The sequence below is a fragment of the Pristiophorus japonicus genome, chromosome 18 (genome assembly GCF_044704955.1).
Source record: "Pristiophorus japonicus isolate sPriJap1 chromosome 18, sPriJap1.hap1, whole genome shotgun sequence".
Taxonomy (NCBI): Eukaryota; Metazoa; Chordata; class Chondrichthyes; family Pristiophoridae; genus Pristiophorus; species Pristiophorus japonicus.
Window position 1 is genome coordinate 57,679,879 of NC_091994.1, and position 26,596 is coordinate 57,706,474.

The 26,596-nt window shown below is 45.9% G+C and overlaps 1 protein-coding gene across 1 annotated transcript in view; it reads right to left on the reverse strand.

The window, feature by feature from the left end:
- The window catches only part of LOC139228758 (AP-1 complex subunit mu-1), a 124,323-nt gene that overhangs the window by 15,926 nt on the left and 81,801 nt on the right, over positions 1-26,596 (reverse strand). The window contains exon 11 of the mRNA XM_070860085.1: positions 22,441-22,516. Within this exon, the coding sequence (XP_070716186.1) occupies positions 22,441-22,516 (76 nt within the window). The remainder of the gene's footprint in view (positions 1-22,440; positions 22,517-26,596) is intronic.

Below are 26,596 nucleotides of genomic sequence, written 5' to 3' on the forward strand. Positions count from 1 at the left end.
TGGGTAGGGTTGTTCCACAAGGATCAGTGCTGGGACCGCTGCTGTTCACAATTTACATTAACGATTTAGAGTTTGGAATCAAAAACATAATTTCTAAATTTGTAGATGACACCAAATTGGAGGATAGTCAATACTGAGGAGGACTGCAACAAATTACAGGAGGATATTAATAAACTTGTAGAATTGGCAAATAATTGGCAAATAAAGAATAACAGAGATAAATGTGAGGTATTACATTTTGGTAGGAAGAATAGGGAGGTCACTTATTATTTGCAAGATGAAAGTCTGGGTGGGGTAGAGGAACAAAGGGATCTCGGAGTACAAATACACAAATCACTAAACATTGCGACACGGATTAGCAAGGCCATAGAAACAAACCAAGCACTTGGGTTTATTTCTAGAGGTACAGAAATGAAAAGTAGGGAAGTTATGTAAAACCTGCATCGAACCTTGGTTAGACCGCACAGAGTACTGCGTACAGTTCTGGTCACCATATTATAAAAAGGATATAGAGGCATCGGAGAGGGTGCAGAGAAGATTTACAAGGATAATACCAGCAATGCGAGGATATACCTATTAGGAAAGGATAAAGAAGCTGGGCGGGGGGAGGGGTGGTGGTGGGGTCGAAATTGCTCCTTGTTTCCACGTCCGCTAGCACCTCCGAGGGGGGGGGGGGGGGGGGGAGGGGAAGGAGGAACGGGGACACGCAAAACACTTTTTGCCTGGGGGGGGTGCGAAATTCCCGGGAGCTTGCGGGTAGTGCCCCGGGGCACAACTGGTGATGACGTCATTGCCGTGGGGGACGACCCCTTTCCGTCCCGTGGCGTATTTTGACCCGCGAGAGCGGGTGTCAGCACCAGCCTTGAGAGTCGCAAACCGGGGCAACATCCGCTTGCGGGGCAGAAGTTAAAGGGGAGGTCGCGAGCGCCCCCATCTTGCCGGTTTTGCTGACTCACCGGTCGGACAGAATTGTTGTCCCCTCACGTGGTCCGGGCCGCCATCGTGCAGCCCGACTCTCCGTTTGTGGTCCCGGGCTCCAGCCCCGGTCCCACGCTGCCCTGGTGGCCCATCAGAGGCCATGCAGAGTGCGCAGCAGCAAAGGGGAGGAGCGTTGAAACGCGCTCTGCGTAGCCCTGCCAACCCCACCGCGTTAACGCCATTGGACCCGCCCCAAGGAGGTGGAGCTTGCGAGATTGTGTTCCCCTCCCTCGGCGGGGCGGCAAGGCCAATTCTGCTGGACGCAGGAAGTACCGCCCTGAGCCGGTTACCGCCCCAGTCAGGGCGCAGGGCAATTTCCCCCCGGGTCTGTTTCCTCTTGGAAAAAGGCGGCTGAGGGGTGACCTAATCAAGGTCTTTAAAATGATGAAAGGTTTTGATAGAGAGAGAATGTTTCCACTTGTGGGGACGAGCAGAACCAGAGGCCGTCAATATAAGATCGTCACCAAGAATCCAATGGGGAATTCAGGAGAAACTTCTTTACCCAGAGAGTGGTGAGAATGTGGAACTCACGACCACAGGGAGTGGCTGAAATAAATCGTGTTGATGCATTTAAGGGGAGGCTGGACAAGCATATGAGGGAGAAGGGAATAGAGGGCTATGCCGATAGATTTAAATTTAGATGAGGAAAGATGGGAGGAGGCTCCAGTGGAGCATAAACGCCGGCATGGACTGGTTGGGCCGTATATGCTATATAATCCTATGTAATTGGCCGTCGTCGTCGCTCTGGGAAAGGTGAACATGTCCCAGTCCCCAGTACCAATGCCCTTTGTTTTGATTACCACAGAAAATTCAACAATATAAAAATGGAACAATCAGTTTCCTCTCGTACGTCCCGCTGTTGTTTGTGGGATTTGCTGTTCGCAAATTGGCTGCCACGTTTCTTACATTGCAAGAGTGAATACATTTCAAAAGTACCTAATTGACTTTAAAGACCTTTGGGGCGTCCTGAAGTCATGAAAGGGGCTATATAAATGCAAGTTCTTTCTTTTACACTGGTTGGAATTGAGTCTCCCAGAAGAAAAGGAACCACAGGGGGCGAAAGTCAATGGGCCATTCCACGGAACAAGTGGGTGCAGCAGTAACTAGGGCGTGCTGCTCCAGAGTAGCCAGCAAAGCTCCCCTGGCCAAAGATCAGATGGACTGCTTCCAATAACAACCCACAAGTGGCTAAAACCAGATTGGAAGCCTTCAGGATAGGATGGGAAAATAAAGACCAAGCAAACAGGTCCAATCGCGGCCGTTTTCAGCTTTCAATTTTAGAACTTTGATTCTTCAAATACTTTTGGTCAGATTCTTTGCTGGTGCTCGCAGTAAAGACACGAGGAATCGGAGAAGCCTTGGTGCACTAATAACTTGAAGTAGTCAGAACTCGGAACACTTTTCAGCACTTCAACACCAAAGGCCATGGGAGGGGCAAAAAAGAGGGGGAAAGTCAGAGACAAAGAGGAATTGAAATTCCTAGTTAATATCTTTACTGGGGGAGAAGGTGGTGGAAACAATGCACCAGGTCATCTGACGAAGATGCACACTTATGTCTGGGTAACCTTTCTATAATTGAATCGTGTCTGTAGCTCCTGTTTCCAATAGAGACTGGGCTAATCCCACACTGGAATCTCCAGAACAAACAAAAAGCAATGACAAATTTGAATTAAAAAACAGAACACGTTGCATCTACAAAGAGAATCAGAGAAATCATAGAAATTTACAGCACGGAAGGAGGCCATTTCAGCCCACCGTGTCCGGGCCTGGCGACCAAGAGATATCCAGACTCATCCCACTTTTCAGTTCTCGGTCCGTAGCCCTGTAGGTTACAGCACTTCAAGCACACATCCAAGTACTGTTTAAATATGGTGAGGGTTTCTGCCTCTGCCACCCTTTCAGGCAGTGAGTTCCAGACCCCCACCACCCTCTGGGTGAAGGAATTCCCCCTCAACTCCTCTCTAAACTCCCCCCCCCCCCATTACTTTAAATCTATGCCCCCTGCTGTTGACCCCTCTGCTAAGGGAAATTGGTCCTTTCTATCCACTCTATCTAGGTCCCTCCTAATTTTATAATTAGGTCTCCCCTCAGCCTTCGCTGTTCCAAAGAAAACAGATGAACAGAAAAAGAGAGACAGTTGAACACTGAGAGCAGACTGTATTTTTAGCCAAGCCCAAAGCGCACTTATACAAAACAGTGCCGTTCTGGGTTTTGGATTCAACTCTTCATCCAGCAAGTGGACTGGGGCAGTCCGAGTTACAGAATTCACCTCAACTGGTGGGTGGGTTGGACAGTTAGGGTTTTAAAGCCTCCTATTGGGATCGTGCAACCTACCCTCCCCTTCTCACAATACAGCCGAGAGTCGATGACCTCTGCACGTCTGAGGTAAGTGAATCGGGGCCAGCTGGGAGGCGGGTTACCTGAGCATAGGCCTCTCTGTATGTACCCGAGCACCTACTGCATTCTAATTTATAGTTAATATAAATGATGATTAGAAGAGAGTCGAAAGTTAAATAGAGATAGCAAAGGCCACCTGTTTTGAAACAAGCCTTTTATAGGTAAAAGTCTGTGTTGGAGTTTCCAACTTTAGTTGCATGAAATCCAGGAGGTTTCATCATGTGAGTACCTGCCCAACCCTCACAGCTTACCACCTTCCCAAGCCACTTGGATGATTCTTGACCGTCAGGCAAAACAACTGGCTCCAATATCTTCAATATTTAATTAACAAAAGTGTGCAAAGAAACTGAAGAGCGAGCTTTAATACTGCAGTGGTATTTTATCTGCTGGGTTGCTGGCAGCATTGGCCTGGAGATGAATCTTTAATGCTGGAGACTGCAGGGCGACCCACGCCAGGCTGGGCACTGCACCGTTGGGACAGTACGTTGTGCCGTGCTGGATGCAGACACCATGATGTGCTGTGCCCAGTCAATGGAAAGAACCAGTAAGGCGCTGTTTCACACACTCCGAGAAATAACCTCCAAACAAAATGGAGAAGCAGTGCGAGTGACAGCAGCGTGTGCCCAGACGGGGCAGAACTTCAGTGGTTGCCACATGGAGAATCCACTGAACCACAAGAACTCCTCGTACTCTAACAGCAAGTACTAGATAATTGCCTCGGGGGAAAAAGAACTATAATCCCATCTTGGACTTCAAAGAATCGGCACTTGTCTGTGGCGGTTTACCTAGGCTATATTTCAAAACCATCAAAAAAAAATTTAATTAAAATAAATCACATTTTGTATAATATCCCTTTCAACGGTGGCCAGCACAGCCCAAAGGCCACATAAAGCAATCCTAAATATTCGGCATATAGCTCACAGTGCCACAAGTAGAGAGGGAAAAAAGTTGGCTGCCTCTGCTACATTGCTTCTCTGCCCTTTGATTAAGTATGTTGTTTGTGGCTATGATCAGTAAAAGATTGATGAACAGATGTATTTTAAAAAATAAGTTATTTAGGCTGCTCATTTTAAAATGATTAAAACATTACAGCAACGTTTTAAACATTTCAGCGGAGGACTTGCAGTTAAAAGCCAGGTAGGTAAAATGGGGAGTGCAGCTGGTATGGGTAGAGTACAGGGACCCTGGGTGACGAGCACCTTTCACGCTTGGCTCATAGAAGGATTTTCTGCATTAGCTGTGGCTCAGTGGGTAGCACTCTCGCCTCGGGAGTCAGAAGGTTGTGGGTTTAAATCCCACTCCAGGGACTTGAGCACAAATTAATTCTAGGCTGACACTCCAGTGCAGTGCTGAGGGAACAGTGCACTGTCGGAGGTGCCGTCTTTCGGATGAGACGTTAAACCGTAGATTATCTGGTCATTATCACATTGTTGTTTATGGGAGCTTGCTGTGTGCAACCTGGCTGCTGCGTTTCCCACATTACAATAGTGACTACACTCCAAAAGGACTTCGATGGCTGTAAAACGCTTTGAGACGTTCTTGCATCTTTAGTGCCTTTAGAATGACTCTGGACTCTCTTTAAAGTGGTACGGCTTCTCTCCTTGTTTGATTTGCTTCTCCTGCGTTAAAGACACACACACACACACACACGCGAACACACACTTGTATACTGGCCGACACTCTCCCCTCCCCATGGGGCCGCTTCGGGCTGCACGGCTGATGGGCAAGCATGTGCAGTTGAAGCTTAGGGCGAGTGTGGGTGTGGTGTTATTCAGTGGGGTGCGAGTAGAGGGTCTGAATATTGGTGACTTTGCAAAACAACAAAAATTAAATGAAATGTTCAACCCAGGGGTGAAGCAAAGGTAGATGTGGGCTCCTTAAATTCCATGTCTGAGGGCTTGAGGAGCCCCGGCCTCCTCGAAATCAGCAAGCATCAAATGGAGCTGCAGGTTTCCGCAGCTAATAATGGCCATTTCATTCCGAGGAGCAGATGGTAATCCACTCACTTCAGAATTCAGACCACTTTTTAAAGCAACGCTAGTACGAAAGGCTGTCCTTTCTAAGGCTGGGTGGGGAGCACTATGGCAGCTGAATGTTGGAGATTGTTTATTTGGCAGCAATGACATGCGTGGAAAATTGAAATTGGGGAGAAAACATGTGTAGTGTGATTGGTGAACAACAAACGTAGAAAATAACTAATTAGACAGGAGAAAAACAGGGACAGAACCAAAGAACAAAGGCAGTGTGGGCCCTGACTGTCAGTCTGCTCTGTGTTGACACATGGATTCTGCAGTCACTGGGGTAGGCCACTTGTTACCATGACTGCATCAGCATCTTCTCCCCTTGGATTCACAGAAACGACATTAAGCACTTCTGAAACATGGACAAGAATCTAAATCCTGGCTGGAGCACTGCCCCAACCATACAGACCCCTAAAGTAAATTGTTCTGTAGCTGTTTAACATCCATTACTTGGCACAGTTTCTGTCCCTTCCTCACTAATTTTTCTCCCCCTTCTTCAGGGCCTAACTTGATCTGCGGCACTGCCCCACAGGTGGTAGCAATCTTCTGATATCGCAGCCAACTGGCTGCACAATACAGCACTCCAGAATGGGAACCCTGGCTGCGATTATTCCTTCCTTAGTCCAAGGGTGTTGACGTGAATTGTAGTATGCCCCCCCCCACTGACACGGCAGAAATGAGCTAACTCAACACAGACCAGGGATGGAATCTCTGGCCTTCCTGGCCTCAATGGCTCTGTACCACCTGGGCCAGCGCATCGACTCAATAAGTCAGACAGCAGCTGTATTCTGCAGGATTTCCATCAGATCTTTCATTTATTCACCCGAAACAAGACAAATTGTGATGGAAAAGAAGTAGACTACATCCAGATTGCAACCAGATTGGAGTGCAGTATCCCAATGGACTACTTATTTCCTACTCAATTTACTGTACAGAACTCTCAACCCAATGTGAAATACCCCCAAACTACAGGCCAAATGCAGCTGCAGTCTTAGTGTACAAGGTGTTGGACGGGCCTATCTGGATGCTGTGTAGTTCTGGTCACATAATGACAGGAAGGGTATTATGGAGCTTGGGAGGGTGCAGCAGTAAGCAACCAGGATCATTCCAAATATCAGGAATTTAAGTTATGAGGGAAGTCGAAAGAATTTTGGGCTGGCTCTTTATCAAAAACAGGGCTTAATTGTAAACCGGTTGAAGTTTGTACGATTATGAAAGGAGATTGATGAAGTTGATCACAATGATGAGGGGTATCAGACAGGCATTAGTTAAAACCTAGAATAAAAAAGGCTTGTGGAATAGGTTACGAAGGAAGGGTGCTGAAACCATTTGTGGAGAGAACGGATTGAGGGATATGGTGAGAAGGCAGGATGCTCTATCAGAACGAAATGGACGTGCTGGGCCTAATGATCTCGTCCTGTTCCTAGAAATTCTTATGTTCTTAAATTATCCAGTTTTTTCTTAATGCTCAGAAACACTAAACACAGAGAACTCGGGGCCAAGTCTCACTTACAGACAGCAGCCTATTTCAGATGACTGATCAGTTCTGTGTAAAATATATGTTTCTGTTGTTAAGTATGTTCTGTCATCTTTGCAAATTGGAGGTTTGAAGTTGCAGTTTGCAGAAAGCGAGGGGAGACGAGCTTGGCAGACTGCTCATGTGTTTATCAGCGTTCTAACTGCACTGCCGAGGAGGGACGCTCAGTTTGAAACCCTCCTGGTGGTCCAGGCAAGGAATGTCATCGGTGCTGCCTGTGCAGGAGAACAGCCTTGGACTCCAGCGAGGATCATCCGGATTGCTCAATGGCTGGGGGGGGGGGCGGGGTTCAAATCCCAGACTTAGCCAAGGCCCACTTGCTCTGGTGCAAATTTACTCTGATTGAGTGGATTGCAGAAGGCAGGGGAGGAAAAACTGGGGGAGAGTCCCCATCCTGCAGAGAGATACTCAAGGTCCTTCCAGCTGGCCAGAAGGAAAATGGAGGGGAGGATAATGGAGGGGAGAATGAAAGTCACAATTTTCTTTCCACCCTCTTCTGAATGCAGGGTACACTCTCATGGGCTCCAATCACTCTCCGGCACTGTTCCCATTAATTTTATTTGTGCACGGTCCGTTTAACTGGTCCATTCAAATTTTCGCACATGTGCTGTTTCTTTCGTGCAAGACCAATGAGTGGCCTGGCCTCTGCAGGATCTCCAGACAGCTGTGCAGCCACGCAGCTTAGCAGGAACGTTACTCCCCTTCTGAAGGCCGTGTACACTTTCATGGGCTCTAGTCAATACTCAAGTGACCATCATTCACATGAAAGCCTGAATGGTTCGTGTCACCAAGGTATGCAAACGCAGGAGCTGAGCTTGCTTCTGTCCTCAGCCAATGAACACGCATGCATTCCAGCAAAGGGCACTGGTGAGCAGTGGGAACTCCTAAACTGATGTCCTATTCCTCAAATGGGCCAATTACAGTACACCTACCACCATCCGAGCCGAGATTAGCCACGTCAAAACAGACCATCTGTGTGCGTTACTCAGTCACTGGATGAACTTGTGGAGCCTTTGGGAGAACATGAGGAAAGTGATCCATTCAGTGTATGGTAAAAAGCCAGAAGGGAGAGGAGGAGAATGTTTTTTTAAATTTAGTGAGTTATGATCTGGAATGCATTGCCTGAAAGGGTGGTGGAAGTAGATTCAATAGTAACTCTCAAAAGGGAAATGCGAAATTTGCAGAGCTATAGTGAAAGAGCAGGGGAGTGGGACTAATTGGTAGCTTGTTCACAGAGCCAGCACTGCGCCCCCCCTTCTGTGCTCTATCATTCTATGACAAAAAAGGTCACCAATCTTTATAATGTATTATGGAACCAAAGTAGCGGCATCATTTTATCTTTCCAGTCACAAGGGATTGGAGCAAGTTCCGGTTTGAATCTACTTGCAACCCAGGCACTTGTACCCTGCACACTGGGGCGGGGGGTCTGCATAAAGTCACATAACCCTGATCAGTCCATTTGACCTGATGGAGGTCTTTGAGATTATAAAAGGGTTTGACAGGGCAGACGAAGAGATGATGTTTACACTTGTGGGGAGTCCAAAATAGGGGCCATAAATATAAGATAATCACTAATAAATCCAATTGTGAATTCAGGGAAAACTTTTAACCAAGAGTGGTTAGAATGTGGAACTTTCTACAAGGAGTAGTTGAGCGAATAGCGCTGATGCATTTAAGGGAAGTTACATAACTATAGGAAGGAGAAAGGAGTAGGTGGTTATGTTGATGGGGTGAGATGAAGAGGAGCAGGAGGAGGCTCGCGTGGAGCATAAACGGGTAAGTTGGGCTGAAAGGCCTGTTTCTGTGCTGTACACTTCATGCAGCTCTATGTAGTCCCATGTAATGATGCCCACATAGGCGGTCCCTCGAACGAGGATGACTTGCTTCCACAGGTGTTTTGATGAAGGACCCGATGTTCCAGATCCTGAACTCCAGTTGAAGGGTGGAAGATGCCTGTGCGTGGATTTTTTTAACGTGTGGTGACCGTTGCACACCAGCCACCACACGGGCTTGACAGAGCTAGGTCTTGGTCCAGTGGCAAGGGTTAACCAGGACGACTGGAGACCAGCTCTGCTGCACGGACCTAGTGCACACACATCGCAGTATGGGCTGGGCCCGTGCTGCCCCTGGGCCCTCGGCTCTTCTGGGCCCCGTACCCTCATTCGCCGCTCCTCCGCCACGATTTTTCGCCGCACCTCCGCCACGATGTCCCGCCGAACCTTGAGCAGTCACGGCACGGCACAAAGCTGGCCCTGAAAGGGATCAATGCAGTCAGGGTCCCATTGCCTCTTCACTCCTTGGCTGCTGAATATATTTTCTAGGAGGAACAAATACTCAGCGCTCCATGGAGGTGAAGTACCACTGCTCTTCCAATGGGTTCGAAACAAAGAAACACCGCCCCCTCACTTGCTGAATGAAATCAATGTGGAAATGAACTAGGCCGCACAATGGGTTATGGTGACTGCAGGTAGAATAGTGGATTCACAAATAACATTCACTCTCAGTGGAACAGTGTCAAAAAATTGAAGCTGTAGGATCTTTTTGCGGAACCACATATTCCGCACTGTGTCAGCCGTGGCTCAGTGGGCAGCACACCCGTCCGAGTCAGAAGGTCGTGGGTTCAAGTCCCACTCTAGCGACTTGAACACAAAATCTAGGCTGACATTGCAGTACAGTACTGAGGGAGTGCTGCACTGTCCGAGGTGCCGTCTTTCGGATGAGACATTAAACCATCTGCTCTCTCAGGTAGACGTAAAAGATCCCATGGCATTATTTTGAAGAAGAGCAGGGGAGTTATCCCCGGTGTCCTGGCCAATATTTATCCCTCAATCAACATAACAAAAACAGATTATCTGGCCATTGCCACATTACTGTTTGTGGGAGCTTGCTGTGCGCAAGTTGGCTGCCACGTTTCCCACATTACAACAGTACTCCAAATGTACTTCACTGGCGCTAAAGCGCTTTGAGATGACTGGTGGTTGTGAATTCAAGTTTTTCTAATTCCACAGGTCCGTGGAAGGAACAGGATTGATAGGTTTTAAATTAAGCATTTTCGTTCCATCTTTTAAGTTATTTAAATTGAAATCACAGAGTTCAGCATTAAATATAGTATTCAGTCTGCCCCCGACAGAGACAGAACCTCATGCAGTGGTCACATGGCCATACAGGTTTTACTGACCTTGCCAATGAGGATTTGTCAATTGCTGAGAGCTGATGTCAAAGTGGTATGACGGACAATAAGTACTTACCCTTCCATTCAAAGAGAGGGGTGCTTCAAATGGGTACTGCTGATTCAGAACTGAACGTTACTTTTAATGCAAAGCAAGTTGAGTTTGGAGGATGTGGTTTTTAAAAGCCGAGTGTTGAACTAAACATAGAATTTCAGGGCATCACTGACCCCAGCTGTTTGGTAAATAGAAGTGGAGTATCTTTCTCTTTACAGGAAGAACTCCTGTTTGCTGCTTGCTTCTGTACTTCCGGCAAACGGGCTTCAGCTTATCTACAGCAGTATCTATAGCTGCTATCTGCTAATGAACAGGATCATTCATTCACAGGCTCTCCTGCACTGTAAGCTCTTTGTTACTAATATATTTAACTTTACGCTGAAGTGGCAAGAATAAGGAGGGGAGAGAGAGAATATAACATAAGAATTAGGAGCTGGAGTGGGCCATACAGTCCCTCGAGCCTGCTCCACCATTCAGAAAGATCATGGCTGATCTTCAACCTCAACTCCACATCCCTTGATTCCCCTAGAGTCCAAACAAGGAGGGAAAGATGCAGAGCGAGAGAAGGATGAGGAGGGTAAGAGAGAATAGGAGGAGGAGGAGGGGAAAAGAGAGAGAGAGAGAGAGAGAGAGAGAGAGAGAGAGAGAGAGAGAGAGAGAGGGGAGGGGACGAGAGAGGGGATGGGAAGAGAGAGAGAGAGAGGAGGAGAAGGGGAGGAAGAGAGAAGAAAGAGAGCGAGAGAGCACGATGGAGAGAGCGAGGGAGAGCGAGAGAGAACGGAGGAGGGAGAGAGAGAGAGAGAGAGAGAAGGATGGGAAGAAAGATGGAGGAGGGGGAGAGAGAGAGAGAGAGGGAGGAGGGGAATGGAGAGAGGGGGGGAGAGAGAGAGAGAAGGAGGAGGGGAAGAGAGCGCGAGGAGCGAAGAAAGAACGAAGAAAGACTTAACATTTATATAGCGCCTTTCAGGACCACCGGACGTCTCAAAGCACTTTACAGCCAATGAAATATTTTTGAAGTGCAGTCACTGTTGTCATGCCGGAAATGTGTCAGCCAGTTTGCGCACAGCAAGCTCCCACAAACAGCAATGAAATAAATGACCAGATAATCTACTTTTATTGATGTTGGTTGAGTGATAAATATTGGCCAGAACATTAGCGGGAACTCCCCTGCTCTTCTTCGAAATAGTGCCTTGGGATCTTTTACATCCATCTCAGAGGGCAGTTGGAGCCTCGGTTTAATGTCTGATCCAAAAGACACAGAGGGAAGAGAGAGAGAACAACGAGAAAGGAAGAGAGAACATGAGGAGGGAAGAGGAAGAGGGAACAGAGAATAACAAACTGAGAGAGAGAGGAGAGAGAACAAACAAGATGAAAGAGGAGAGAGGTCAAGAGAAAGAATGGATAGAAAAAGAGTTACAGAGGCAGAGAGTGATAAACTTGCATTTATCTAATCTATTATCACATTCTCAGGAAATACCAACGTGATTCCCATTCAGTAAGCGACTTCCAGAGTGCAGTCACTGTTATGTAAGCAAACATCGAACACTCATTCCAACAGTCAGTTTTAAAAGTGTCTATATAATCATTCATTTAATCAAGTGTCCTCATTGCTAATATTATTGTATCATGCACTCTACTTAATCCATTTATTCTTTACAGGAAAGTGCCTCAGTGTGGCCCCAAAGTCATCGGCAGACCTATTTGTTCAAATTGCTACTTGCAACTAACTCAATACCAATCACCTGTGGTTCTATTCATAATGGATCTTTAGCGGCTAAAAATATCCAAGTACTGTTAAAATTGCCCGAAGTCACAAATTTAAATACAAGCCCTTTTTCTCAGCATCACTACAATATGTTACACAAGTGACGTTTAACTGCTGCTTTTAGAAACCTTTCAAAGGATCAGCTGGAGCACTCCGAGGTATTGACGTGTATTGCCAGCTTATGTTGTCACTGTAGTTTGTTGCGGTACAATCACAATCTAAATGAGGGCTCCAGATTCAACAGGGTGTAGGAGTGTGGGCTTGAGATCAGAGCAGGAGATCAGTGAGTCTTGAAAAAAATGTTATCCCTGGCAACCATGAACACTGGCAGTGCATGCCAAGGCTGGCTGACACCAACACTTGAAAATGGAAAGTGGTAACTTCTGCTGACAGCAAGTCTATAGAATCCACTGTAATTGCTCAGGGGGTTCCAAATACAGACCGTATCTCACTGCCAGACAAAGATCACAAGGGGGTTCAAGGAATCATTGATCTGCTAAACTTGGGTTGTGAAAATTTGAAAGTAATAGTTTCATTTTTATTCTCATTGTCTTAGATTACTTCATATTCAAATATAGTTGTGCAAGTTTATTTTTTGAGAATTTCAATGTGTGGCACAACAACTCTGCCTGTTGACAATAAAGCCGACTGAATTGAACAGTCGCTGGCTGCTAAAATCATAATCTAGGGATGAGAAAAGATCACTGCATTTACATTTTGTGCCAGCCAGCTTTGACCTTGCACTGCCAGTGCTCAGTGGAGAATTTATTGTTACCAGCAGCAAAATGTGTGAAGAGCGGGAATGGTCCAGGACAAACCTAGACCTCAACTCAGCGCTGGAATACAGCTCACAGATTCACAGCAGTGAGAGTCAACGTGCCAGCCAACTCGAAGCAATCAGCCTCATAGCTCTTCCCTGCTCCGCCCCCAGCACTTGACCGATGAGCTAGGTACACACCAGCTTGTTTCTCAGTTTGATATTTATGGCTCTAAGCTCCACAATTGCGTGACACGAACATTGAGGGTAAAACAGTCGAGTAGTTCTGGTACTGCACGAGCGACCCAGAGGTCACGAGTTCAAATCCCTCTAATGAACTCAATGAATCTGGTCATTTGTAAGCTGGCATCAGGAAAGCTCTGGAACTCCCTCCCTAAACCTCTCTATCTCGCGACCTCTCTTTCCCCCTTTAAGACGCTCCTTAAAACCTACCTCTTTAACCAAGCTTTTGGTCACCTGCTGTAATTTCTTCTTATGTGGCTCGGTGTCAAATTTATTTGTTTTGTCTTATAACACTGCTGTGAAGCGCCTTGGGACTATGTTAAAGGTGCTATATAAATACAAGTTGTTGTTGTTGTAAGATCCCAATTGGTTGACTGAAGTCCTTAGGAAGGGAGCCTGCCAGCCGTCCCCTGGTCTGGCCAACATCAGGCTCCACTGGCTGCCCTTAATGTCCTCAGGCCAATCAATGCAGCCTCGCCAGTGTTGCCCACATCCCAAAAACTAAAACATAAAACTCATTTATGGACTTGGTTAGTTCTGCTTAAACCTGCATTCCATGCAAAGTGTGTGTGCCTATGTCTGTCAAATGCTTCACTGTCAGCTGCCAGTCAGGAATTCAGCCTAAAATCATTTCTGTTTCCTGTACTTAAGGAACACAACAAACTCGAAAGGAAAAAAATTCAAATAAATAAATAGTTGGAAAATGCTATAAAAAAGCTAGTGGAATACGAGGTTTCACAGTACGAGGTAAGGAACATGAAAGTCCTGATGTAATGGTGAATTTATAGCCGTTTATGCAAGCCCAATTGGAGAAGTGTGTGCAGTTTGGGGCTTCACACTGCAGGAGGGATCTGGGGAAATAGCGAAGGTGCAGCAAAGGTTCACGAGGATGCTGCCCGCTATGAGCAAAGACAAATGCAAAGAAAGACTTGAAAATTGGGGCTGTTTCAGTAGAACGAAGGAGATTAAGGGGTGATTAAAATTATGAAGGATGCAATGGAGGAGATAGAAACAGAGTTTCCAGTGACTAATAGATCTAGAACAAGGGGACACAGAGCAGGGGCAACTTTATTTATTTTTGCAGAAGGTTGAGAGTCTGTGGAATGCACTACCAGAGTTAGCGATTAAGGGAAGGCCATGTCAACATTTGAGAATGGGTTAGACAATTGGTTGAAGATAAAGAGAAGAAAGGGATATCATCTTCATCATAGGCAGTCCCTCAAAATCGAGGAAGACTTGCTTCCACTCTAAAAGTGAGTTCTCAGGTGGTTGTACAGTCAAATGCGGGAATTACAGTCTCTGTAACAAGTGGGGCAAACAGTGGTTGTGGGAAAGGGTGGGTGGGGAGCCCGATTTGCCGCACGCACCTTCCACTGTCTGCGCTTGGTTTCTGCATGCTCTTGGCGACGAGACTCGAGGTGTTCAGCGTCCTCCCGGATGCTCTTCCTCCACTTAGGGCGATCTTGTGCCAGGGACTCCTAGGTGTCGGTGGGAATGTTACACTTCATCAAGGAGGCTTTGAGGGTGTCCTTGAAACGTTTCCTCTGCCCACCTGGGACTCGCTTGCCGTGTCGGGAGTTCAGAGTAGAGCACTTGCTTTGGGAGTCTCGTGTCGGGCATGCAGACGATGTGGCCCGCCCAACGGAGCTCGTCGAGTGTGGTCAGTGCTTTGATGCTGGGGATGTTGGCCTGAGGGAGAACACTGCCGTTGGTGCGTCTATCCTCCCAGTGGATTTGCAGGATCTTGCGGAGGCAGCACTAGTGTATTTCTCCAGCCTTTAAGATGTCTGCTGTATATAGTCCAAGTCTCTGAGCGATATAGGAGGGCAGGTATCACTACAGCCCTGTAGACTCTAAGCTTGGTGCCAGATTTGAGGTCCTGGTCTTCCTCAGGCGACCGAAGGCTGCGCTGGTGCACTGGATGCAGTCATCAATGTCTGCCCTTGCTGATAATAGGTTCCCACGGTATGTCTACGTTGTCCAAGGCTGAGCCGTGGATTTTGATGACCGGGCCGGGGGGGGGGCGCAGTGCTGAGTGGCAGGGTCAGGTTGGTGGAGGATCCTTGTCTTATGGATGTTTAGCGTAAGGCCCATGCTTTCGTACGCCTTGGTAAAGGATATGGGGACAGGGTGGGTATATGAGATTAGGACTACTATTTTGCAGAGGATAAACATCAGCACAACTGGTTGGACGAAACAGCCCAATCCATGTCGTAATTCCTATGCAAGTAAATACACGTACTGCACTGTAACTGTATAGTTTCCTATGATACTACACAGAATAAACTTGTGTACTGTATGTGTATAGTTCTGGGATACAGGTTGGATTTAATGTGTGCACGGTAACTATAGATTCTTGTGTTAGATTAAAGGTGTGTATTGTACACTGTTCCAGAATCATTCTGGAATGTAAAGCTAAACCCCGGCTTCTATTCTCCACTGCTAAAACCCCTCTCCCCAGTCTCCACTTTCACCTCCAACAATAAGTGTGAGGAGCTCATGGACTTTTCTGTCTCTAAGATTGAGACCAGCTGCCTCTGCCTCTTCCCTTCCTTCTCCTAGCTCACTGGGTCAAACTGCCTCGAAGGATCCCCCCTGACCTAGCCCGGACCTCACATCTTTCTCCAGTTCCTCTCCGATCCCCCCTCATGCTCTCTCCGAGCTCATCCTGTCCACAAGACCCACTTCCTGCTCCCTTGACCCTATTCCCACCAAACTGCTGATCACCCAACTTCCTTGTCTGAACATAAGAACATAAGAATTAGGAACAGGAGTAGGCCATCTAGCCCCTCGAGCCTGCTCCACCATTCAACAAGATCATGGCTGATCTGGCCGTGGACTCAGCTCCACTTACCCGCCCGCTCCCCATACCACTTAATTCCCTTCTTGGTTAAAAATCTATCTATCCGTGACTTGAATACATTCAATGACTAGCCTCAACTGCTTCCTTGGGCAGAGAATTTCACAGATTCACAACCCTCTGGGAGAAGAAATCCCTTCTCAACTCGGTTTTAAATTAGCTCCCCCATATTTTGAGGCTGTGCCCCCTAGTTCTAGTCTCCCCGACCAGTGGAAACAACCTCTCTGCCTCTATCTTGTCTGACATGATAGGTCCAAGTCAGCATGGATTTGTGAAAGGGAAATCATGCTTGACAAATCTTCTGGAATTTTTTGAGGATGTTTCCAGTAGAGTGGATAAGGGAGAACCAGTTGATGTGGTATATTTGGACTTTCAGAAGGCGTTCGACAAGGTCCCACACAAGAGATTGATGTGCAAAGTTAGAGCACATGGGATTGGGGGTAGTGTACTGACATGGATTGAGAACTGGTTGTCAGACAGGAAGCAAAGAGTAGGAGTAAATGGGTACTTTTCAGAATGGCAGGCAGTGACTAGTGGGGTACCGCAAGGTTCTGTGCTGGGGCCCCAGCTGTTTACACTGTACATTAATGATTTAGATGAGGGGATTAAATGTAGTATCTCCAAATTTGCGGATGACACTAAGTTGGGTGGCAGTGTGAGCTGCGAGGAGGATGCTGTGAGGCTGCAGAGCGACTTGGATAGGTTAGGTGAGTGGGTAAATGCATGGCAGATGAAGTATAATGTGGATAAATGTGAGGTTATCCACTTTGGTGGTAAAAACAGAGAGACAGACTATTATCTGAATGGTGACAGATTAGGAAAAGGGGAGGTGCAAAGAGACCTGGGTGTCATGGTACATCAGTCATTGAAGGTTGGCATGCAGGTGCAGCAGGCGGTTAAGAAAGCAAATGGCATGTTGGCCTTCATAGCAAGGGGATTTGAGTACAGGGGCAGGGAGGTGTTGCTACAGTTGTACAGGGCATTGGTGAGGCCACACCTGGAGTATTGTGTACAGTTTTGGTCTCCTAACCTGAGGAAGGACATTCTTGCTATTGAGGGAGTGCAGCGAAGGTTCACCAGACTGATTCCCGGGATGGCGGGACTGACCTATCAAGAAAGACTGGATCAACTGGGCTTGTATTCACTGGAGTTCAGAAGAATGAGAGGGGACCTCATAGAAACATATAAAATTCTGACGGGGTTAGACAGGTTAGATGCAGGAAGAATGTTCCCAATGTTGGGGAAGTCCAGAACCAGGGGTCACAGTCTAAGGATAAGGGGTAAGCCATTTAGGACCGAGATGCGGAGGAACTTCTTCACCCAGAGAGTGGTGAACCTGTGGAATTCTCTACCACAGAAAGTTGTTGAGGCCAATTCACTAAATATATTCAAAAAGGAGTTAGATGAGGTCCTTACTGCTAGGGGGATCAAGGGGTATGGCGAGAAAGCAGGAATGGGGTACTGAAGTTGAATGTTCAGCCATGAACTCATTGAATGGCGGTGCAGGCTAGAAGGGCCAAATGGCCTACTCCTGCACCTATTTTCTATGTTTCTATGTCTATCCCTTTCATTATTTTAAATGTTTCTATAAGATCACCCCTCATCCTTCTGAACTCCAACGAGTAAAGACCCAGTCTACTCAATCGATCATCATAAGGTAACCCCCTCATCTCCGGAATCAGCCTAGTGAATCGTCTCTGTACCCCCTCCAAAGCCAGTATATCCTTCCTTAAGTAAGGTGACCAAAACTGCACGCAGTGACTCCCATATTAGCTGACATTGTTAACAGTTTGCATTCCTCAGGTACTGTCCCCCTCTCCCTCAAATCTGCCGTCATCGCCCCTCTCAAAAACTAACCCTCAATCCCTCAGACCTTGCAAACTCCCGCCCCATCTCCAACCTCCCTTTCCTCTCCAAAGTCCTTGAACATGTTGTCGCCTCCCAAATCCGTGCCCATCTTTCCCGCAATTCCTGTTTGAATCCCTCCAGTCTGGTTTTCGCGCCTGTCACAGTACCAAAACGGCTCCCATCAAAGTCACAAATGACATCCTTTGTGATTGTGACAAAGTCCTTGTTGACTTGTCTGCAGCCTTTGACACTGTTGACCACTCTATCCTTCTCCAACGCCTCTCCACCATCGTCCAGCTGGGTGGGACTGCACTCGCCTGGTTTCATTCTTATCTAATCATAGCCAGAGAATCACCTGCAACGGCTTGGCCCCCTCCTATTCTTATCTACATGTTGCTCCTCGGCGACATCATCCGAAAACACAGTCAGTTTCCACATGTACGCTGATGACACCCAACTCCACCTCACCACCATTTCTCTCGACCCCTCTAGTCTGTAAATTGTCAGACTGCTTGTCCTACATCCAGTTCTGGATGAGCAGAAATTTTCTCCAATTGAATATTGGGAAGACCAAAGCCATTGTTTTCGGTCCCCGCCACAAACTCCGTTCCCTAGACACTGACTCCATTCCCTCGCCCCAACTTCTGTCTGAGGCTGAACCAGACTGTTCGCAACCTTGGTGTCATATTTGACCCTGAAATGAGCTTTCAACCACATATTCGCAGCATAACGAAGACGCCTATTTCCACCTCTGTAACATTGCCTCAGCTCATCCGAAAGCTGAAACTCTCATCCATGCCTTTGTTACCTTTAGACTTTACTATTCCAGCACACTCCTGGCTGGCCTCTCACATTCTACCCTACGTAAAGAGGAGGTGATCCAAAACTCTGCTACCCTGTGTCCTAACTCACACCAAGTCCCGCTCACCCATCACTCCTGTGCTCGCTGACCTACTTTGGCTCCCGGTTAAGCAATGCCATGACTTGAAAATTCTCATCCTTGTTTTCAAATCCCTCTATGGCCTCGCCCCTCCCCATCTCTGTAATCTCCTGCAGCCCCACAACCTCCCCCCTCCCCCAGAGATGTCTGCGCTCTTCTAAATCTGCTCTCTTGAACATCCCTGATTATAATCGCTCCACCATCGGTGGCCGTGCCTTCTATTGCCTGGGCCCCAAGCTCTGGAACTCCCTGCCTAAACCTCTCCGCCTTGCTACCTCTCTTTCCTCCTTTAAAATGCTCCTTAAAACCAACCTTTTTGACCAAGCTTTGGTCACCTGCGCTAATTTCTCCTTATATGGCTCGGTGTCAATGCTTTGTCTCATAATACTCCTGTGAAGCGCCTTAGGACGTTTCAATATGTTAAAGGCGCTATATAAATATAAGTTGTTGTTGTTGTTGAAGATAAAGGGAATAAAGGGAAAAGGGAACGGTGTGGGTATATGGGATTAGGACTACTAGTTTGTACAGGATAAACATCAGCACGACTGGTTGGATGAAACAGCCCAAATCCATGTCGTAATTTCTGTGCAAGTAAATACACATACCGCACTGTAACTGTATAGTTTCCGATGATACTACGCAGAATAAACTTGTGTACTGTAAGTGTATAATTCTGGGATACAAGTTAGATTCTTGCGATACACGTTAGATTAAAGGTGTGTATTGTACTGTAACAGCTATTGTGAGGCTGATTTACTGAACTGAATGTCTGTACTGTACCAGCAGCTGAGACAACAGCTGCATTCTCCTACCATACAACTCGATGTACACCATGTATGTACAGTAACGGTACTAGTTACTGTATTCATCGAGTGTCAATGAATTACAGCTGCCCGACATACCTCTGGCTTTGATTATACCCGTTTTAGAAAGGCACTAATTATTTCAATTTCAGCAGTGGATAATTCAGTGTAAGGCATGACTCGGGTTTAAATCTGGACAGGTTTCTCCAGTGAACTGGACTTGGCGCTTGTAAAATAGCATACCTTAAAACTGAAGATAAAAAGCCTCTTCCACTTTTATCATCATACTGCAATGCAGCTAAGTTGCCTTTAGGTGTACAAACGGTGCATTTAAAAAAAAATGTAAAAACCATTATGTTTTTGTTTAAGCAGTTATAATTCAAAATTTGAAACACTGTCCAATTTGTCTACCACATTATTCATTTGTTGATGCTTTTAATATTGGGTGTTGATGGGTGTGTACAGGTTAATGGCTTACAAGACACAAAATCAGTGTGGAGATGTTAGTAAGTGGGTACTTGGCAACCCATAAACCCTTCTACCTATTGCAAAGCACCCTACACAGGCGTTGATAGATGTTTACATACCAAGGGAATCACGGGATACGGGGATTGGGCAGGAAAGTGAAGTTGAGATAAAAGATCAGCCATGATCTTATTGAATGGCGTAGCAGGCTCTAAGGGCCTACTCCCAGCTCTTATTTCTTATGTTTTTAGTCTCATTGGGAAACACACCAACAAGATTATGAGGCATCAGGGATAAACATAAGAACATTAGAAATAGGAGCAGGAGTAGGCCATTCGGCCCCTCGAGCCTGCTCCGTCATTCAATAAGATCATGGCTGATCTGATCATGGACTCAGCTCCACTTTCTGCCCACTCCCCATAACCCTTTACTTCCTTATCGCTCAAAAATCTGTCTTATCTCCGCCTTAAATATATTCAATGACCCCGCCTCCACAGCTCTCTGGGGGAGAGAATTCCATAGGTTTACAACCCTCAGAGAAGAAATTCCTCATCTCTGTTTTAAATGGGCGGCCCCTTATTCTGAGACTATGTTCCCTAGTTTTAGTTTCCCTATGAAAGGAAATATCCTTTCTGTATCTACCTTGTCGAGCCCGCTCATTATCATATATGTTTCGATAAGATCACCTCTCATTCTTCTGAACTCCAATGTGTATAGGCCCAACCTACTCAACCTATCTTCATAAGTCAACCCCCCTCATCTCCGGAATCAACCGAGTGAACCTTCTCTGAACTGCCTCCAATGCAAGTATATTCTTCTTTAAATACGGAGACCAAAACTGTATGCAGTACTCTAGGTGTGGCCTCACCAATATCCTGTACAGTTGTAGCAGGACTTCTCTGCTTTTATACTCTAACCCCTTGCAATAAAGGCCAACATTCCATTGGCCTTCCTGATCACTTGCTGTACCTGCATACAGGTGCAGCGCCTAAAATCCGGAACCCTCGGGACCAAGGCTGTTCCGGATTCTGGGCTTTCGATTTGCTTTCTGACATCTCGAATCTGGAAACACCTGAGCCCAGGTTCGGGTATTTCTGGATTTCGGAATGTCAGAAAGGGTGCGGGGGGGGGGGGGGGAGTTCCCCACCAAGGAGCTGTTCAAGCCGTCCGGCCCCAGTGGCGGTGAGGCGAATGAACGGGGCGAGGAGCGGCGAGGCAAGGCCCAAGGTCGGGCAGCGGAGGGGCCCCAAGGTCGGCAGGGTCGTCGGGTCCGGATTCCGGAACATTTTACGGATTCCGGAGCTCCGGATTCTCGACGCTGCACCGGTACTAACTTTTTGTGTTTCATGCACAAAGACCCCTAGGACCCTCTGTACTGCAGCACTTTGCAATTTTTCACATTTAAATTGAAATTTGCTTTTCTATTTTATCTGCCAAAGTGGATAACCTCACATTTTCCCACATTATACTCCATCTGCCAGATTTTGCCCACTCACTTAGCCTGTCTATGTCCCTCTGCAGATTTTTTTGTGTCCTCCTCACAATTTGCTTTCCCACCCATCTTTGTATCATCAGCAAACTTGGCTACATTACACTCGGCCCCTTCATCCAAGTCATTAATATAGATTGTAAATAGTTGAGGCCCCAGCAACTATCCCTGCGGCACACCACTCGTTACTGTTTGCCAACCGGAAAATTACTCATTTATCCCGACTCTCTGTTTTCTATTAGTTAGCCAATCCTCTATCCATGCTAATATATTACCCCCAACCCTGTGAACTTTTATCTTGTGCAGTAACTTTTTATGTGGCACCTTATCGAATGCCTTCTGGAAATCCAAATACACCACATCCACTGGTTCCCCCTTATCCACTCTGCTCGTTACATCCTCAAAGAACTCCAGCAAATTTGTCAAACATGATTTCCCTTTAATAAAACCATGCTGACTCTGCTTGATTGAATTATGCTTTTCCAAATGTCCCGCTACTACTTCCTTAATAATGAACTCCAGCATTTTCCCAACGACAGATGTTAGGCTAACTGGTCTATAGTTTCCTGCTTTCTGTCTGCCTCCTTTTTTAAATAGGGGCGTTACATTTGCGGTTTTCCAATCTGCTGGGATCTCCCCAGAATCCAGGGAATTTTGATAGACAACAACCAATGCATCCACTATTTCTGCAGCCATTTCTTTTAAGACCCTAGGATGTAAGCCTTCAGGTCCAGGGGACTTGTCTGCCTTTAGTCCTATTATTTTACTGAGTACTACTTCATTCGTGATAGTTATTGTATTGAAGTAGTATAAAGAGGAGATTTTTGGGAGTGATTCTTTATGAAGATGCAGATGCTGCTCATAAAGATGTAATATAATAGAAAAGCTAGGATAGAAATTAAAACAGCTGGAAACACTCAGATCGGGTAAGATCAGGAGAGATACTTACTGATCTGTTGCCTGTTTCCAGAAATGTGTTATTTCAGATTTCCAGCATCTGTGGCATTTTGTTTTATGACTCCGAGAGTCTGCACTCAACATTTGTGATTGGATTTAAACTGTAAAGCACATGAGAGTTAACATGTAAAAGGTATAAAGATGCATGCTTCTTACCCCCATTCTGAGTAATATAACGAACCCACGGCAAAGCCTGGTAGCCACTTTTCTCAATAATCTTCAAGTAACGAACCTAACCAAAAAAAAATAGATTTTTGGTGAAATGGTTAAACACATTACCATTTTTAGTTATCATCAGATTCCTTTTGCAATAGTTTGTAGCTTTAGGGTGAATCCTATGTGCAGATTGTGCATTGTTTCAGGGATGTGGAATCCGCCCCATTTTCAAAGCACTGGGAGTCACGGCCTAAACTGGAGAATTGTTTCAAGGAACTTTCCTGTAACATGAATGCAGCGCAAGACCTTGAAGTTAGTGGAAAAGAAAACAGGGTGTGGTGTAAAACAAGATGCTGATTCTCTACCACCCACTGCACGCTACCGTTAAATACCAATTTCACCCTCTACCAGCTTCGGACAGAATACATTTATTACTAAACAGAAAGATCAGTGAAAATCGTGCAAAAGGATTCTAAATCTTGAACTGACCCACCCTCGACATCCCTTCCTGCTGTTAAGAGGGCGAGATGCTAAGACATGGTCTCAAATCCCCTATTTTTCCTCCTCAAAGGCAGTGAGATTTCTAGGTCACAGACAGTGTCTTCAGGGCAGATATCAGGACAGCCACAAAGTGACAATGGCCATGATTCCAGGATGCAGGACAAGAATAGACCAAACCCGCCCCAAACATTCATATTTGCGACTCTGAACAATTTGCATTTATGCAGTGCTTTTAATGTAGAGAAAACAACCTGAGGCGCTTCACAGAAGTGGAGTGAGACACTGAGCCAGAGGAGCAGATATTAGGAAGGGTGAATAAGATTGTCCAAAGAAGTAGGCTTTAAGGAACGTCTTAAAGGAGAGGGAAGTGGAGATGTTGAGAGGAAATTTCAGAGCGTGGCCTTTGTGACTGAAGGCACAGCTGTCAACAGTGGGGCGAAGGGAGGGGGTTCACAAGAGGCCAGAGTCGGAGGAAAGCACAGGGGGGGGTGTTGTAGTGCTGAAGGAGGTTACAGAGACAGAGGGGGAGGGTCTCAGCCATGAAGGCATTTAAACACGAGGACATTGTTAGTGGAATGTAACGCAAGAACTGCAGCATATGGCAGAAGTCAAGTTAATTGACTATATAAACAGCTTTTCATTAAAAAAAAAACACATTTTACAAATAGAGGACTGAACTGTTTCATATTTAACTTTAAATTCAGGCCAGAATGATTGGCGTTAAAAGATTTTTTGGCTTACAAATCAGAACACCTGCATATAAAAAGGAACGGTTCTTCAGGATCAGAGATCACATAGGATATATGGCACAGAAACAGGCCATTCGGCCCAACCAGGCCATGCCGGCGTTTATGCTCCACTTGAGCCTCCTCCCGTCTTTCCTCATCTAACTCTATCAGCATAACCCTCTCTTCCCTTCTCCCCCATATGCTTGTCGAGCCTCCCCTTAAATGCATCGATACTATTCACCTCAACCGCTCCCTGTGGTAGTGAGTTCCACATTCTCACCGCTCTCTGGGTAAAGAAGTTTCTTCTGAATTCCCCATTGAATTTCTTGGTGACGATCTTATATTGATGGCCTCTAGTTATGCTCTTCCCCACAAGTGGAAACATTCTCTCTGTATCCACTCTATCAAAACCTTCCATAGTTTTAAAGACCTCTATTAGGTCACCCCTCAGCCTTCTTTTTTCAAGTGAAAAGAGATCCAGCCTGTTCATCCTTTCCTGATAATGTATACCCTCGCATTTCTGGTATCATTCTTGTAAATCTTCTCTGCACCCTCTCCAGTACCTCTATATCCTTTTAATAATGTGGCGACCAGAACTGTACACAGTACTCCAAGTGCGGTCTAACCAAGGTTTGACATAGATTTAGCATAACTTCCCTATTTTTCATTTCTGTACCTCTAGAAATAAACCCTAGTGCTTGGTTTGCTTTTTATGGCCTTGCTAACACGTGTCACAACTTTCAGTGATTTGTGTATTTGTACTCTGAGATCCCTTTGTTTCTCTACCCCACCCAGACTCGCATCCTCCCAGTAATAAGTGACCTCCCTATTCTTCCTACCAAAATGTAATAACTCACATTTATCCGTGTTGAACTTCATTTGCCAATTATATGCCCATTCTGCAAGTTTATTAATATCCTCCTGTAATTTGTTGCAGTCAGTCCTCCTCAATATTGACTATTTCTCCCCCAATTTGGTGTCATCCACTAGTGGTTAGTTATGTTCACTTTCATTTTTGTTCAATAATGACGAGCAAATCTCCCTCTGCACAATCTCCTTTCAGTGAACTCTGGGGAAAATAGCAAATCTAAGACCAGGCTTTTGGGAGAAGCCAATGTCTTCAGTTCAGAACTTCAATGAAGGCATTAAAAGATACAAAAGAATTCTATGGAGACATTTAATGGTGCTATTATGAAATACACATTCCTTTTAGTTTTAAGTTTTAAATTTTCTATAAAACCTTACTTTGGACATAATAATTTTCTGTAACTGAGAGTAAAAATGGCAGATCATACATTTTCAGAAAAACATTGAGCCATTTGTGGATAAAAGATAATGCAGCACCACATGGTGATCTGACACTGAGCCCTGAGTTAGAGCCCTGATCTCTAACATTAGAGAATAAACAGAGAAATACCAAACACTCTGCCAGGTCTACAAAATTGACACTAAATGTTGGAGTCTTGGACTCTGGTCATGAGGAGTAACATTTCTGGAGAATTCACCAATCCCCCATTACTGCTTTGGAAGTACCAGACAGAGCTGAAGGAACAAAGTCCTTTACTGCTGGGAAATGCTAGACACAGACTAAGCTTCTAACACAATGATAATGACATGAACTCTAGGGCCAGTGGATGAGTTTTGTACCATTACTATTATTTTATTGTTCACAGTAGGGGCAGATGTAATTCTAGTACTACGATTTTAAATCACAGAAGGAGGCCATGAGACGCTGTGGGCTAGAATTTCGGTTTTCAGCTAAAACGGCAGTTTTTCGCCAAAATTACCGTTTTCACTTCGCTGCCGTTTTTAGGCCCAATTTTTGGCCTTTAATTTGCGTATCAGTAAAAATCGGCATTGCACGAGGATTCGTGACGCAAACTGCGAATTTTGGCAACTTTAATCCGGGGCTGATAGCGCTGCGAGAGGGGCTTTGGGAGGGGGTGAAAAACAAAAAATAAATTCACAAAACCGACCAAATCACTGAAAATGAATTAAAAAATAAAAACTTTAACTTACCTTTTTTGCAGGTCTTCATACTTACCGCTGCTGGCAGGGCTGCAACGCAGGCTTTTCCCTGTCGGTACTCCGAGCGCAGAATACGGGTCCCGAGAGCGCCAAAAATCTATTGCAAACGCTATTTCTGGTGTTGCACGTTGGCGCTCCTCTCCCCGGCAGTACGTGGAAGCGCCGCCACAAAAATCACCGAAGATCCCGCGGCCGGGTTTTCGCCGCAGAGGGTCAAATCGCGGCGAAAACCCAGTCGCTAAGTTGCCAAAATTCTAGCCCACTGAGCCTGTGTCAGTACTAGCTCCACACCAACTCTCATCTTATTTCCCTGCTGTTCCTCAGCACTCTCAATATTTTTCTTCCAGTTATTTATCCAATTGCCTCTTCGATGTTGTGGATTGAATCAGTTTCAATAGCCACTTGGATTTCATATTCGAATAACTGGCTGCATGAACAAATTCTCAGGTCTCACTGCTTGATTCCAGTAACAATCCTAAAATTATGCCCCAAGTGTCAACTGTGGCTCAGTGGGCAGCACCCTCGCCTCAAGTCAGAAAGTTGTGGATTCAAGCCCCACTCCAGGAACATGAGCACAAAATCTAGGCTGAAACTCCCAGTGCAGTGCTGAGGGAGCGCTGCACTGTCGGAGGTGCCATCTTTTGGATGAGACCTTAAACCGAGGTCCCGTCTGCTCTCTCAGGTGGACGTGAAAGATCCCACGGCACTATTGCGAAGACGAGCAGGGGAGTTATCCCCGGTGTCCTGGCCAATATTTATCCCTCAACAAACATTACTAAAACAGATTATCTAGTCATTACCACATTGTTGTTTGTGGGAACTTGCAGCGTACAAATTGTCTGCCACATATCTTACATTATAAGTGACTACACTTCAAAAGTACTTAATTAGCTGTGAAG